The 16,812-nt window shown below is 44.4% G+C and overlaps 1 protein-coding gene across 1 annotated transcript in view; it reads left to right on the top strand.

The window, feature by feature from the left end:
* The first annotated feature begins 2,362 nt into the window (after window positions 1-2,362).
* The window catches only part of LOC115463515 (N-alpha-acetyltransferase 10-like), a 28,189-nt gene continuing 13,739 nt past the window's right edge, over window positions 2,363-16,812 (top strand). The window contains exons 1-2 of the mRNA XM_030194095.1: window positions 2,363-2,523; window positions 9,610-9,708. Coding sequence (XP_030049955.1) covers window positions 2,503-2,523; window positions 9,610-9,708 — 120 coding nt within the window. The 5' untranslated portion in view covers window positions 2,363-2,502. The remainder of the gene's footprint in view (window positions 2,524-9,609; window positions 9,709-16,812) is intronic.

Here is a 16,812-nt window from a genome sequence, read left to right as displayed (position 1 = left end):
TAAATTGGCTTTTCATTATTGAACCCTTCTGGGTTCCCTTTTGCATGCCTAGAATAAAGACATGGAAAGATCCCAGTTTGTACACCACAAGTACATCTTCAAGATCTATCCTGGCCCAAATGATGTTAGATCCCCCAAGGTTGTGGCAATGACCTTTACACCTTGCAAACTACTGGACCACAAGTCTTGGGTCCATGTGAAAGATATACGTGTTTACTCAGCCGCAGATGTTACGAGCCTAACCATCTCAAGACCGGCAACTTCCTTCAGCAAGCCAGCCTGAAAATCCAGCCCTGTTAGATCTTCCAGATTCTTCAACGCTTCCACCGCCTCAACCATGATCGATGAAAGAGAATTTAGAACTGATACTTAATTTGAGAACTACTGTTGCTGTTTATGGACATTATAGATTCATATTTTGTTTTATTTTCAGTTTAGCAACAATCCTGTCTAGATATTGAAAAGGTTTTATTTTTATTTTCCTATTATTTCCTATTATTTCCTTTATTGTTCTAATTGTTTTTCTAAGAGTTTTCCCGTTATTTCTGTTTATGTAATTTAAAGTGAAAATTGATATTGTTCAGATACAAGGGTAACATCAAACCCTAATACTAGCTAAGATATCATAATGTAGATGTAAACTCTGTTAGTATCAACCTGTTATGCAATTGTTTAACTTTGGTGTAGGCTTACTTGAGCCGCATGTCTTTCTGTAGGTTTGACTAAGCTCCAAGAGGGGTAACGGATATATACAATGCTTCCCATACTTCCAGGTCATACTTGCTATCCACTTATTAGTGCTCATGATTGGATGCCAATGATGAGTACTAGTAAGGTCCAGGAATCCTGACCTGTTTTAGGATTCTGAATACCTACAACCTTAAACAGCCTATTAGTATGATCCACCTGAAATTACTATTACCCGCATACCTATATGTCATGAGATTTTGTAAATGAGCTCATGGATTAGTCCCATTCATAAAAACATTTCTCGCTACAGGTTTGAGTAGGTCTCAACCGAAAACTAAACAAATTGTACCAGTTGATCTTAAGACTCAGATAATTTGATGGCCTCATAGAATACCTTCTGGAATGGATGGTACCAAGGTACGTTAACCCTGGTGTCACCCTATGGGATAGGGTGAAGAGGGGAATGTTAATATATGGCCTAGCTTTAAGGCTACCACTGGAATATTGCTGGCCAAAGCTATGCAGCCTAAAAACAACTGAAAAAGTACTGACTAGGCCAAACAACAAGTAAGTGATTTAATATTTGAGAATCTGCAAAAAGCAGGTCTGAACAATGAGTCCTGCCACAAATTGGTACAATTTTTAATTCAAATATAGCACCTGTAATGAAAGATCAGATGAATAAAATGGAGCTTATTAGTTTTGGTATACAATGATACAGAGGTAATACAGAGTTCATGAGAAAGGTATGAAAAGTATTGCAGCCGGAAGATGTGAAACTGTTATCTCAACGCTTCCCAAAACATGTTGATAATTAGCAGTAGCTGAGAACGGAAGGAGGTGGGCACATCAGATCGCAGATCGCATGGGAAAGTATGATCTCAGGAAGTGGAGACATATAAGGAGCTAGGTTCCTCACCATTCACTTCTATGGAGAGGATAGAGTATAAAAGGTGTGAGATTTTGACTTAGTTTGAGAGTCCTCTCCAGACGGCGAAGCCCTGTGCGGTTGAAAGCAGAATCTGATGTCTGTATTTGTATCAACTTGAAGACTTGTCTTTGGGTAAGAAATAAAATGTATTTATTTATTTAAACCTATCTCTGTCTTTATTTCTCTTGATTTTATCTTCTCTGTACCTTACATCTAGCCTACAAGGCAGATCACATACAAGTGACACTCAGTCTTTGGAGAAACTTGGACAGATTTTTAATAGGCTTTATGTGGGAGCACAAATGGCCCAGAATATACCTAGATCCTGAGAAACAGAAAGCAGTAGTAATGGGAATTAGTTTTCAATTACAGCTCCTAATGCCACCCCAGAACAGACCCCCTTATGATTGGGTGACAATGGAGGTTAGAGAAACTATACAGAACCTGTTATATGAAATAAGTACCTTTAGTCACCCGTGTGAAGGAGTCAGAAAGAGGTCCATTAGGGGGAGGAATTAAAACACCTCCCAAAGTGCTTTGAAAATATGCCTCTTGGTATTTCAGCCCCCTGGTAAGGTATGATGGCTGTAGGAAAAGAAAAAGCGGATATCTTTATTGAGGGCAAACATACAATTGACATTAACAGACGGTCACATGTGCGCCCTTCTTCCGATGCTTGTGGCGGCCATCTTTGTAATGGGCAATGAAACACCTACCCTACGCGAAGAGAAGGCGTAGTAGGTATTAACGAGGCAGGGCCCACATGAGGCGTCCGGGCAGCCATCTTTGAAGCGGGCAGTGAACCGGGTTGTAGAGCCGCGCGTGGAAGCTGCTCGTCGCGTGTGTTCCTCTCGCCCCGGTTTCATCCGCATTCTGCTGCAATGAATATCCGCAACGCCCGGGTGAGAAAAAGGGAGGGGAGGCCGTGAGTCCTCGGGCTCGCCTAGCATTGGTGCCTAGGGGAGGGTGAAGCGGACCCTTCCCCGTCACTCGAGGGCGCAGGCCTCGCTTTCGCAGCGGCCTAGTCTTGTGTGTTTTATGTATTTTAATTATAATGAATTTTTGTATTATTTTGAGGCCATAAATGTCGGTATTTAGTTAAACGTACACTTCATTTTTAGCATGCAGGCGTTTCTCCCCAAATGTAAACAGATTGGTAACTTCTAATGTTGTTCTATTTAATAGAAATAGAAAGATATTTTTATTTGCTTTCTTCAAGCATACTTATGCTGCCTGGTGGTTGGGCCAGGCCTTGGAAAGAAAAATTTGAGCTGTGCCTACCTTTCTTTTCTTTATTGTTAATTTACCTATCTCCCACACATTGAGACACTTAAAAAAAACGAGAACCCGGCACTCCAGGTAGCAGAATGTAGGGGACAGGGTTTTAAAAAAGGACTGGAATTAGGCATCGATTTTGCAATTCCGTCTGGGAAATGCCAGAGGAAATCATGCAAGGAACAGGATAGGCACCGAGAGAACAGTATAATATGTACCCTACAATTGGGAAATCTTGTAATAGACAAAAGTAGAAAATCAGAAATAAGGAACGTAAGATTTATCCAGTTTACTTTCTGCTTCAATATGATAGATCAGATCAGGGCTTCTCAAACCTGTCTGTCTTTGGTAACGCCCACATGGTTTCAGAATATTCACCACTACTCGCCTGTCGCCTGCACTGATGCTTTTTTGACCAGCAGAGTCAACTACAGCAGTTCCCCTATACCAGAGTTTACTGCAGAGCACTTAAATAGTTTTATTTTATTCAGGATATGGTGGATCTTTGTTTACCTGATTCTGAAGAAGCTGGATTAGCTCCCATTGCAGTGGCAACTCAATTAAAAAATGTGCCTATGTTTTCAAATGTTCCAGTCAGATGGGGCTGACCTATTTAAAAGGCTGACTAGTGCTTTTTTTTTTTTTTTTCCATAATACAACCCTCCATTCCTGTTCCCTCAGTTTCCATGAAAAAACTGAACTCCACTCGCTTCCAGACAGTAACGACGATTTTGACTCTGTAGTTATTTCAATGATATCTGGTGGAAAACTGGTTGAATGATATAAACATAGTGAAGGTTGTCTGAAAAATACCAATGTGGCCCATCTAGTCTGCCCAACTTGCAGGAATGGCCCGGTCACTAGGCAGACTAGGTGTCCATGTGGGGATAGTGCCAGTGCTGATGTGACAATCACCAACAGCTTTAAAGCAGAATGAAAGTAGCAAGTAAGGGGCCTCAAGTCGACATGGGCTCTCTCTGAGCAGGCATTCAGAAGAGATGGGACTGTAAGTATCTGTTAAAGGCCCTGCGTCAGCCACTCTTGCTGTACTATAGTGCTGGCCTGATAGAGGGTGTGGCAGTGGCGGCACAGTTCCAGCAGTGGCAACCTGCAGGAATGAAAGAGGGGAGATGCTGGATACCTGGAGGAAAGCAAGGGAAGGGGGGATGCTGGACACACAAGGGGTAGGAAAGGTAAGATGCTAGATATGAGGAGGGAAGAGAATGGGAGATTAAGGGAAGGGGAAAGGGTCTTCAGCAATCCCCCCCCCCCCCCCCAAGGATAGCTCAGAGTTTGCTTAGAGCATCAGATACCCTTGAGCCAGATTGCCAGATACTTTGATGGGTGCACATATGAATTTCATATGCAACCCAACAACAATCTCCTTTCTCCAGTATCTTTTATCTGATCTCTTATCCATTTTCCTACACCATATCCTCCCCCAGCAAATACAGAATCAGTTAAGAGTAAAGTTTCTCAACACAATCCTCGATACACACCCAACTAGTCAAGTGATGAATGTGCATGAGATTCCACTGCATTGTCTTTATAACATGCAAATCTCTCATGTATATTCACTGTGGATGTCTTGAAAACCAGACTGGCTGGGTGTGTCTCAAGGACTGGGTTGAGAACCACTGTGTTTGGGTGATGACCTCCACCACCTTGTCTGTTTGAGGCCTTACTTTCTTCACATTTGCTTCTTACAGAATTAATACTTAAAGCTACCACCATGCTCTTTCCCACATTAAAATCTGTCTTCCCGTGCTTGTTAAAGTTTGGTATTAACTGTGCTGTCTATTGTTTAGATTTGTAATCGCTGTTCTTGTAGGTTACCCCAGCTCCTAGGAATCGCAGTGCCAGTGTGCTGTTTTTGAATTTTAAGTATTTCTCTTTGCTGTGGGCGGGTTATTCAGTTGGCTTCACAGGCAGAATATTTTAGTTCCTTATATTTGTTTTGAGTCTGTGCTTTTTAATGTGGTCTTTCAGGATATAGATGGGGAGAGTATTTCTGATGATCATCTGGTATCCAGTGATCACTGAATGGTGTGGAGAAGATTTATTCAAAAGTGAAGGTTCTAGACTTCAAAAGTTGTTTGTATGTGGGATTACCTCAAGGAGTTGTTAGTTAGAAGAAGTAGATCAGTGGGCAAAACTGAAAGGAGCTATTTTAAGGGCAACAAACCTTTTTGTAAGGAAAGTAATAAAAAGTAAGAGGAAAAGAAGGCTGCTTTGGTTCTCAAAAGTAGTAGCTGAAAAGGTATGAAAAAAGTTTAGCCTTCATGAACTACAAGAGATTGCAAACAGAGGAAGACTGGTGACAATGTCTGGGGAAGCTAAGAGAAGCTGGTAGAGTAGTCAGGAAAGCAAAGATGCAAATGGAAGAAAAAGTAGCCAATACAGTAAAATTGGGGGGGGGGGACAAAATTTTTTTAGATATATTAATGATAGGAGGAAGTGCAAAAAGTGGTATTGTGAAACTCAAAGGTGAAGTGGAGGAATACATAGAAGCTGATAAGGTAAAATTGGATAAGCAAATATTTTGTGTTCCTTGTCATCAGCAGCAGATGAATCCATTAACTGATGGGTTATGTGCGCCTACCAGCAGGTGGAGATAGAGAACACTGAAAAACCATAGTGCTGTATGGACGGCTAGCTCCATCTGCTTTCAGTATTGCTCTGTCTCCCAGCAGGTGTGGACGTAGCTTGATCAGCTCCTGGAAAAATTCTGCCTGGGGTGGCTCCTGTGCTTTTGCCAGTTGAAGCAGGGGTGTTGTGGCTGGTGGTGCCCACTTTGAAGGCATATAGGTTTGCCCTTTCCTGTCTTACCCATCCCCCTGCCTACCGGAGTACCTCTGTTGCTGCCTGCCTCCAACTTTCCTCACAGTGTTAAAAAAAAAAAAAAAAGGAATACGCATTGGTTCTGTGTGGCTATTCTGAGGCTATTTTCTACATGCAGCGTGACCGGAGCTCGTTTGACTTGGTCTTTTGAGGTTAGAGTGGTGCCCAGTTCCTCCGGGGAGGTCCCGGAGACGCCATTCCAATCGGGGTAAGTTTTGGTGTGAAGCCGCCATTTTACTTATATAATTCCGTCCAGTTGGACGATGGCTGCTGAAGCAGTTAAATGCTGCACCCGTGGTGGTAAACGTAGATCAGCAGCGGGGCTCTGTAAGACGTGCTCTTTAGACGCTAGAGCTGGTACGAGCATGGCGAGCGATGATTCTTCCCGCTCAATGGAGTTGGCAGTGGGCGCCATTTTGGAAGCGCTGCACGCCTCGACCCTCGCTGTAGCAGAGGAGTCTTAGTGCAGGGGGACGCCTCGGTTAGAGGCTACCAGAGGAGCTCCTGTTCCTGTTTCTCCTGATTCGGAGATGGAGGGTCAGGGTGAGTGTTCCTCCCCGGAGTTTGTGCTTTTAATGCATAAAGCTTTCATGCTGAAAAGAGCTCTGCCGCACGTGTCTGACACTGCGCTGCTACCTGGTTTCCTCCTGGGTGTTGATGGCCCGGGGCTGGCTGATTCCCCTGAACATTGGAAGGACGCAAAACACAGACGGGTAAATTCCCTGTTGTCCCTCCTTTCTGTGATTATTGCTCATGTTCTGGGGCATTCGTTCGCTGTGAGGAAAGTTCATGTTATTCTACTTTGAGGATACACTCTGCTTTGGAAGTTTCAAATACTGAAGGCAGATGGAGCTAGCCGTCCATAGAGCACTATGGTTTGTCAGTGTTCTCTATCTCCACTTGCTGGTAGGTGGACATAACCCATCAGTTAATGGATTCATCTGCTGTGACTAAAGGAAAGAAAATTACCAAGGTAAGAACCTAATTTTCCCTTGCTCATCTGCATTCCGTTTTCGTTAGCTGCTAACGTGATCGGAAAATGGCTCGGAGAAGCCTTTTGTACATGCCATGTTTTACTACTTGCTCGTTAATGGCTCCTTAAGTTTAGTGCATCTGGCCCTTAAACTGTTATGTAGAACTAAACCACCTTTGGATCCATATGAATTGCAAACGGTATTGCTGGCTACTATAATGAGTCAATTGGACTATTGCAATATTATTTTGTTAGGCATTCTTGACTCTCAACTACATAGATTCTAAATTGTGCAGAATGAGGTGGCTAAACTTGTTCTTGGGGATAAATTCATTGATCATGCCACCTTGTTTCTTTTAAGATTACATTGGCTTCCAGTGAAAACTAGAATTAACTTTAAACTTTTGCTAGTTGTTTTCAAAATTTTACATGGTTTGGCACCTATGTACAACTATTTCTCTTTCTCTTCAACTAAATCCTTGTGTTCATTGCAGGGAATTTGACTAACAATTCCATCAAATTCTACAATAAGACATAGATCACAACCCGAACTTTGGAATAAGTTACCATACAGTTTTAGAGCTTTTGATTATTTTACGTTTAAGATGTTTTTGAAAACTTATTTCTTTGAACACTACTTATTAAGTAATTAACTTTTAGAATTCTGATGTTTTATATTTTTATATGATTTATGTGTTCTCTTTTTGTAATCTGCTTTGAGTCATAATTTGGTTAAGTGGAGTATAAACGTTCACATTAGATTAGGTTCCGACTCTACTCCCGGAACACCCCCAAAATAGTCTGTTTTCATTTCTGCTCTAACTGGGTAAGTGCCACTGAAAATTTGCAGTTAACTTTAAACAGGCAATTTAACCAGTTAGGAGCCATTTCTGTCCGGTTATATCACTTTGAATATCGAACCTATTGTTTGTAATGTATTTTTTTTATGGTTATGTTAGTATCTGATTATGTAACTGTCTATTTGCTTTTCTATTGGAAGCTCCCTAAAACCATGTTTGATATTATAAATAAATATGTTTCCCTCCTCTACCCCTTCACATATTCCACTCCAGATGCCCAACTCAATATTTTTCATTTAGATTTGGATTGTTAAGCAGTTGACCACATCAAGCTTTTTTTACATCACTTTTCATTCTCTTCGGGTCTGTCTGCTCTTGTGGACCTTAAGTTTTATTTTTGTAGATTAAACTATCCAGCCTCTGAACTGATCCCTGAGGCACATTACTAAACTCTTCCTTTCAAGGAGTGAATTTCACGTACTGTTCTTCTCTCTTTATCACTCAATCTGTTTTGTCACCCTAGGATTTACAGTAGTTTTTCTTCCATGTTATGCTCTCGAGAATAAATGCTTATTACATAGGTTCTTGTCAGAATGGCCTATAATGAAGTGATCTTAATCTTTGCTGAAATATCAGATACGAATGATTAGAATTGGGGTTAAAACTTTGGATAGAGCTACACAGGAACGGGGTTTGCGGGAATCCCGCGGAACCTGCGGGATTCCCGCAGGGATGGAAGCAGTTCTGTGGGGTTTCCGTGGGGACGGAAGCAGTTTTGCGGGGTTTCCGTGGGGACGGAAGCAGTTTTGTGGGGTTTCCGTGGGGACGGAAGCAGTTCCTGTGGGGTTCCCGCGGGGATGGAAGCAGTTCTGCGGGGTTCCTGTGGAAGTGTAAGCTACACCTGCACCAGCCTCTCATCTACCGAGTACCAAGTTCTTTGAGTGCTGTCTCCTCCTCCTCCTCTTCCTTCTTGCTTTAACAGCACAAATGTGGAAAACTTTCCATTAAGGAGGTGGTAGAGTCACAAATGATGATGGAATTCAAAAAGACGTGGGATGAACACATTTTCTAATTAGAAAATGGAAGTTATAAAAAACCTAACCTTAAATGACTGCATGTGTGTGGATGTGTGAAGTAATGCTTAGATGGCGACTCTGGCTGTGATTAACTAGGGCCAATACCGGGCAGACTTGTATGGTCTGTATCTAATATATGGAAGTCTGTTTTAGGATGGGCTGTTAAGGGCTTAGGCAGCAACTTCAGTGGCTGTAACATAAGGACAGTTCTGGACAGATTTTTACGATCTGTGTCCCACAAATGAGAAGACGAATAGACTGGAGTGGGCTTCAACAACAACTCCAGCAGTTGGAACATAAGGATAGGGCCAGATAGACTTCTATGGTCTATGTTCCAGAAACACAAAAGGAAGACCATAATCAAGTATATAATATCACACTCATTGATTTAATCATGGATTGATAATGAGTGTGACTATTGAGCAGACTGGATGGACCATTCAGGTCTTTATTTGCTGTCACTGACACAGGCATGAGCATCAGATGTCACCTGACCTACTGGCGCATACATGTGGTGACCTCTCAGCACACAGTGCCAGTAAATCAGAGACAAATCTTACATGTGCACACCAGAGTGTTCCAAGTTTCAGCTTCCATTCCTTCCTTGCCTACAGTGCTGTGGCTCAAATCCAGAGAGAGACTGAGGGAGCTGACTGGAATTTTCTTTTATGTACCATTAAATTCTTACAGTGATGGGTGGGGATGGGTTGGGATGGGTTACATGTTTGCGGGGATGGATGGGGATGGGTAACATTCCAGTGGGGACGGGTAAGATTCCAGCAGGGACGAGCGGGGATGTGTAAGATTTCTGTCCCCGTGCAACTCTCTAGTGTATAAGGCCCCTCTGTCCAGAGCCGTCAGAATTGATGGGCAAGACGAGTGGCAATGACAGCAGCTAATCTAATTTAGAAAGTTATATGGAGTGTAAGTGTTGCTTTAAATTGGAAACCCCCTCCCCCCTTACAGTTGTGATGTGCATAGCAGGTTTCTGCATCTGACTGTGTTCCATTTCTTTTCTTGCAGCCAGAAGATCTCATGAACATGCAGCACTGTAACCTCTTGTGCTTGCCTGAGAACTATCAAATGAAATATTACTTCTACCATGGTTTGTCATGGCCTCAGGTGAGACAGTCATTCATGGACATCTGTTTTCCCTCTGTCCTCTGTGCAAGGCCTCCCAGTATCTCTCTTGCAAAGTTTACCTTTGTTTTTTGCTCTCCAGTCTCTTGATCAGAAGCTTTATCATATTTGCAATTCACTATAATCGTTGAGTGTGAAAACACTACAGTTACTTTATAAAGCAGCAAATGGAGGGATCATTAAAAAAACAAACAAACCCAAAACCAAAAAAATCATTTTTGGCCATCACAACAATATTCTTAAGTTGTCTTCATCAACGACTGGATTTCAATCATAGATTCCTTACAATTATCATTTTTGCAGGCAGAAAGGAAATCTGGATGATAGAATTATTCTTGCTGTCACAATGTTCTCTACTTTCTAGAAGGATTTCCCTTACTCCTTCCTGTCTTTCTGGTCCATGCCCTCTACCTTTGAAGAGCTGCACTTGTAAACCTGGTTAGTATTTAAAACCCTAGTATACTGTAGGCTAGTGCTTCCTAAACCCATCCTGGTAGCCCCACAGCCAGTTGGGTTTTCTGGATATCCACAATGAATATATAGTTGTATTCACAGGGTACTTGGTACATACACATTTCTCTTGAATAGTCATTAAGAAGATCCTGAAAACAAACTGGCTGTGGAATCGCTGTGATGGATTTGGGAAACCCTGTCTTAGTCCTTTATACCCATGTACCACACCATCTCTCTCTCTATCTAATGTATCACAAATAGTGTTCAACTTGGTAATTACAGATATCCCTGGGCCTGTGAATGTCATGGGCACTACTGTTGTGACCAGACAAGACCTATTTCACTGACAAATGAAGATCCTAAATTGCTAGTAAAATATTGGTTAATTAGCTACAGGTGGTTTTTGCAAGCATTGTCCATGAAGACCATACAAAGGGACTTAGAAACTTGAGTAGGTTCAAATTTGTCTTGCTTGGGTTGAATTGCCACTAAAAGAGTATTATATTTGTTATAGCCTTACCAGTAGAGGTTCCAAATAAGATCCTTAGGAGAGTGCAAAAAAAGTTTTCAATTTTACTTCCTTAGCCTCAGCAGCAGATGAATCCAGGAACTGCTGGGTTGTATTCGCCTACCAGCAGGTGGAGATAGAAAACACTGAAGACTAAGCAGTGAACTTAGACGTCCAGCTCCTTACCACTTCAGTATATCTCTATTTCCAGCAGGTGGTGGACAGATTCCTTCCAGCTCCTGGATTCTGCTTGGGGAGATCTAGGGCTGTCAGCCAGTTGAGCTTGGGGACGTGTGGCTGAGGTTTGCCCACCTTGAGGACATACTTGTTTGGCAGGTCCCTGTCCTACCCCGTCTTTCCCCTGCTCTCTGCTCCCGGTTCTTTCTCTGCTGCTGCAAAAAAAAAAGCTAGTGCTCTCCTCACAGCATTGCAGCTTACGCCGGCAAGGGGGAAAAAAAAAAAGCAGCTCTGCCTGCCTTACTCCTTCCGAGCTGTAGGGAGTGGGAGTGCTGCTTAGACTCCCTTTGAGAGCTGCCGCCGCCATTGAGAGCTTATCCTAGGCTCTGGTGAGTACCTTTGCTTTGCGTTGTGTTTGGCTCCGGAGGGGCGGATTGCGCTATGGCGGAGGAAGGTGTCAAAAGATGCTCCCGCTGTGGTTCCCGATGTTCTGCAGCGGGGGTGTGCATAGAGAAATGCTCGGATCTGATTGCCGGCGCTGAGGAGGCCCTACAGTCTGTCGGGGAATCTTCCTGCGCTTTTGACGGTGCTGGGCGTGTCGCTGTAGCCGCACCTGAAGCAGCTGTGGATTCAGCGCCGTTTTGTAGCTCTGATGCTTCCCGCCTTTCTGCTTCTATTTCCGCAGGTATTCTTTTCTGCAGGGCTGGCTGGAACTTCTCTTTCTGATGCTTCTGCTTCTACCAGGTCAAGTGTGGAGTTTTTTACGGAGTTTATTTTAATGTTGCATCAGGTTTACTTAATGAAGAAGGGATTGGCTCCTCTGCCCTACCCCTCTCATTCAGTCTGCTTAAAGGGCAGAGAGGCTGTTTCTGGTCAGGAGGATTTTGGGTCACAGCTCCAATTTGAAGATCCTGCTTTTAAGCGCAGGAGACTAGCGTCCTCGCCTGAGGGAGGGTCTGTGGGTCCTCATCTCCACCTTCCATTTTGGCGGGTTCTGGGTACTCTGGCCATCCTTCTAGGCTGGAGGACCTTGAGGATAGTGAGCTGCTCCCTGCGGAGCAAGATGATCCGACGTCTGTCCGGATTTTTCATCAGGACGAGCTTCCTTCCCTCATCCCACATGCTTTGGAAGCTGTGAATATTTCAGACCCATCAGAAAAACGCCAAAGTTCTGAAGTTCTTCAGCAAAAGAAAGGAGGCTGAATCCACAGGGCTGGACACTCTCTTACAACCCTGGCCAAAGTGCGGCCTCCTCTACATCTTCCCGCCTTGGCTCCTAATCGGACGTCTTCTGTGGCAAATCTCTCTTCATCCCGGTCTGGTAGTATTGATTGCTCCAGACTGGCCTCGCCATCCGTGGTATGCGAATTTGAGTTGTCTGCTGGTGGAGCCTCCTCTGTGTCTTCCGTTCTCTCCTGGACTTCTTCACCAGGGTCCAGTACAGATGGAGGACACCTCCTGCTTTGGTCTTACGGCTTGGCTCTTGAGAGGGCGAAGCTGAGGAAGAAGGGCTATGCTGATCCAGTCATTGCAACCTTGCTTCGAGCCCGGAAACGTTCCACTACTACGGCTTATGCCAGGGTGTGGTGCACTTTTGAATCGTGGTGTGCGGAACGAGTATGGTCCCCCTTTAAGGCTTCTGTTTCCCAGATTTTGGCTTTCCTCCAGGAGGGTTTGCAGAAGGGTTTGGTGTATAATTCTCTGCGAGTTCAAGTTGCGGCTTTGGCCTGTTATCGAGGGTGGGTGTCAGGCTCATCTCTTGCAGTTCATTCTGATGTGACATGATTTTTGAAGGGTGCTCTTCACCTTCGACCTCTGGTGCGGCGTCCTTGTTCTTCTTGGAAGCTCAACCTTGTGCTGAGTGCCTTTCAGGTTGCTGTTTGAGCCGCTGCGTTTGGCCTCTGATAAAGATCTTACTCTGAAGACGGTGTTTTTGGTAGCCATTTCCTCAGCGCGTCGGATATCTGAACTCCAGGCGTTGTCGTGTCGGGAACCCTTCCTGCAATTTTCCGATTCGAGGGTTATTCTCCGGACGGTTCCGCCCTTTTTGCCTAAGGTCATGTCAGCCTTTCGTTTGAATCAGCCTCTGTTCCTACCTTCCTTTCGGAAGTCTGATTTTCCGGACAACTTTTCTATTCTTCATTGTCTGGATGTGTGTCGTGCTCTTTGATATCTCCAGATGACGAATGAGTTCCGGTGCTCGCACCATCTGTTTGTGCTTTTGTCCGGTCCTAGACGAGGTTATGCTGCGTCCAAAGCAACCATTGCTTGGTGGCTTAAAAAAGCCATTTGCTCAGCTTACGTTATCAAGGGTTAGGCTCCTCCTTCCGAGTTGTGAGCTCATTTGACTCGTGCACAAGCTACTTTTTGGGCTGAAACGGGCATCCTTTCTTTGGATGATATTTGTCGGGCGATGACTTGGGCTTCGCGACATTCCTTTGTTAAACACTACAGATTTGATGTTGCTGCGCGTGCAGATGCTCATTTTGGGGCGACAGTGCTCTCTTGGGGAGCGGCGGTTTCCCATCCTGTTTAGGGGATTACTTTTATACATCCCACCAGTTCCTGGATTCATCTGCTGCTGAGGCTAAGGAAGGTAAAATTATGCCTTTCCTGATAATTTTCTTTCCTTTAGTTCTAGCATATGAGTCCAGGATCCCTACCCATTTGCTGTGGCCGCGTGCTCCATTTTCTTTTTCTCTTTCGAGTCAGTAATTTCTGTCATGTAAAAAAAAGAAAGAGAGAAGAGATACGAAGAGAAACTAGAAGAGATACGGAAGTAGATGTATTATAGTTTTCCTTGAAATTTCTTGTTCGGCTGTTGCTGCATTGTTGCGAGGAAGGCTTTTGTTTCACTTCTTTTTGCCTCTCTTCTGCTTTGTGGATGAGATCTATACTGAAGTGGTAAGGAGCTGGACGTCCAAGGTCACTGCTTAGTCTTCCGTGTTCTGTATCTCTACCTGCTGGTAGGCGGATACAACCCACCAGTTCCTGGATTCATCTGCTGTGACTAAAGGAAAGAAAATTATCAGGTAAGGCATAATTTTACCTTCTAGGGGATAGCCTCCAAGAGTAGCAAGGAAGGTCCTGTATTTACCCAAGGAGGTAAAGGAGGTCTAGGGTCCCTTGAGTAAAGATACATTATCTGATTGCCAAGTGTAGGTGGTGGTTTATGTGAGAGGAATGGGGAAGGCAGTGACCTAGCCAGACCTCGACATGGAGAGGGTCCAGAGCCCAAACTGAGGGGGCGCATTTTGGCCCGCTGCTCCCTCCTCCTCATATACCTTGGCTGATGGGGGTCCCCAACCTCCTCCAGCTGAAGCGTTTGTCCAGCTCTGGTCTTCGCCGCATTGCCTGACCTACTCTTCTTCTCACATCGCGTGCATACTCGTTTTCAATTTAATTAAAATGAGCATGCACATGACGTAAGGGGAAGAGCAGGGGAGGCAATGCGGTGGAGACCAGCACTGGACAAACAAACCGGAGGCCCTAGAGCCAATTTGGGGGAGTCCAGGCCTCCGTGGCCCCCCGTAGCTACACCACTAGGGGAAGGAGGAACAGTGGATATGAATAGAACAAGCAGAGGTGGGGAATACGCCACTGAATGGGTTAGCTTAACCTATGTTTGAATAAAAAGGCTATAGAGACCAACAGCCTATATGTTGTGCTTATGTTGAATATATGGGTTTCTGACAGGTTAATGGATAAAATATTTGCTAGGTTCCTTTCCATAAGGTTTAATAATTTTGTACCAGGACAGATGTATGGGAGCCATAGGGTGTGGCAAAAGAGGGGTCTCTTTATGATAGGCCCTCTGAGGAGCTGAGAAGGCAGATTGATTTGGGAAGAGGTAACCATCTTTAGTACCTGCAGGTTAAGCTTCCTTAGCACTTTTCTAGACCAGCCCAGAGTAGATTTGATGGATTATGCAAACCTACCAGCAGGTGGACACTGAGAATTCCTGATTCCTGAGTGAGCCTAATCTGCAGTGTGCAGTCCCTCAGATAATCTGTATTTCTCAGTCTCCAGCAGGTGGAGGATGCATTAATCTGTGTAGTCTAGGTTGGTTTGGTGGGCCTAGGATCCCAGGGAGGGAGACCTACTGGTTGATAACCTACTTTTTTTCATTTTTTTTTTTTAACTAGTATTAGGTTCTGCCTGGGGCTGAGATCCATGGTGGTCTCCCTTGCCATGGGGATGCCACAGTTGGATGGCTGTTCCTCCCCCCCCTTCCTACCTCCCCAGCACTCCTCCTTCACTCCCTCTGGGGGTCTGGAGTTGTAGTGAGTTTTTTCTGTCTCAGCCCCTCTGTCGTATGAGGGGAACTTGAGTGCCATGGGGGATAACAGTAGCTCTTTAAGAAAGGGAAAAAAAAGATTTTAAAAGAGTAGAGATTGTTCTTTAGGCTGTCTCCCCACAGTGTGTGTGGTTTTCCAGGGGGGAAGTTGTTCAGTGTGTGCCTTTCAGAGGCTCATTGAGGACCTCTTCAGTCTGAACTTCTGGCAGAGGAACCAGCCCTTATGGCCTGGGTAAAATGTCATCTTTCAGATCTCTTGGCCTCATAAAGAGTGGGAATGAAAAACGTCCAGGTGGACTTTCTCAGCAGGAATGTTCTGGATCTAGGGCAGGACGCATATGACAACATTGTGCAATGGTGGTGTTGGTTGATAATGGATCTCATAGTGACATACTGCAGTGCCGAGGCCTTGATTTTTTCCAGCCACATAAAGGACTGGAAGTTGGAGGGTGTAGATAGATACCCTGTCACAGTTGTGGCCTCCTGGCTTATCCCATGATCCCTTCTGGGAAGAATTCTCCAAAGGATAGGGTGCCATGATGGCCCAGTGGTTCTAGTGGCTCTGGACTGGCCAAGAAGTCTGTGGTATGCAGACATAGTACATTTGGCAGTGGACACACCATTGAAACTTTTGACATGTGAGGATCTTTTGCGGAAGAGGCCAGTGAAGATGCCAGATCTGGCTCGTTTTTGTATTATGGTTTGGCTCTTGCAATCCCCTTGCCGTCCTTCATTCCTTCCTGGGGTCTTAATTTGGTATTGGCATCCTTGGTGAGACCCCCCTTTGAGCCTCTATTCAGCGGCATAATTAATGATGTCCCCTTGAAGGCAGTATTTCTAGTGGCTATCTCCTTGGGCTAGGAACGTTTTGGAATTACAGGCAGTTGTCTTTCAGGGATCCTTTTCTGGTAATTTCCAAGGAGAAGGTGGTTCTTTTGGCCGGTGCCTTCCTTTCTTCCCAAAGTGGTGTCAGCTTTCCATGTCAACCAAGTTGTGATGTCAGTTTTGGAACAGAATAAAGGTACAGAAGAGCAGTTTCAGTTGGATAGACTTGATGTTAGGAGAGTGTTGAAGGAATATGGAGGACAGAAGAGTTTCGCATTTCTGACCGTCTTTGTACTCTTTGGTGGCAGTTGGAAGCATCTCATGGCGTCCAAGGCTACCATTGCTAGGTAGATTAAGGACGCAATTGTTTCGGCATATCTCCTGGGTGGGAAGCCAAGGTGAGGCTGGATCCACTGGGGGGCAAGTGGTTTCATGGGCCGAGAGCTCCCTGATTCTTCCCAGAAACACTTGTAGGGTGTCATCCTTACATTTGTTTGTCCAGTACTATCAGACATGGTGTGATGCAGCATTTGATGCTTGGGTGTTTCTGAAGGCTTCCATGCATGAGTTCCATTGCTTTGGTATTAGCTGTCAATCTATTCTTATCTGGAGAGACACTAAGGAGGAAGAAATTAGATCTTACCTTCTAATTGACTTTCCTTTAGTTCCTTCATACTGGCCCAGAACTTGCCCTATTCTGGTATTCTCTTGAAAGTTCAGTCTGTTGGAGGATATGTGGTATCTGTCGATTCATTTGGTGTAGATTGAACTGCAAGGAGTTGGTCTAGTTTGATTGCTTTCCTTTCACAAGACAAATTGAATTATG

This window comes from Microcaecilia unicolor, chromosome 2 (genome assembly GCF_901765095.1).
Source record: "Microcaecilia unicolor chromosome 2, aMicUni1.1, whole genome shotgun sequence".
NCBI classification, from domain to species: domain Eukaryota; kingdom Metazoa; phylum Chordata; class Amphibia; order Gymnophiona; family Siphonopidae; genus Microcaecilia; species Microcaecilia unicolor.
The sequence above is the reverse complement of the archived record's forward strand: the minus strand, read 5'-3'. Positions and strand labels throughout refer to the sequence as shown.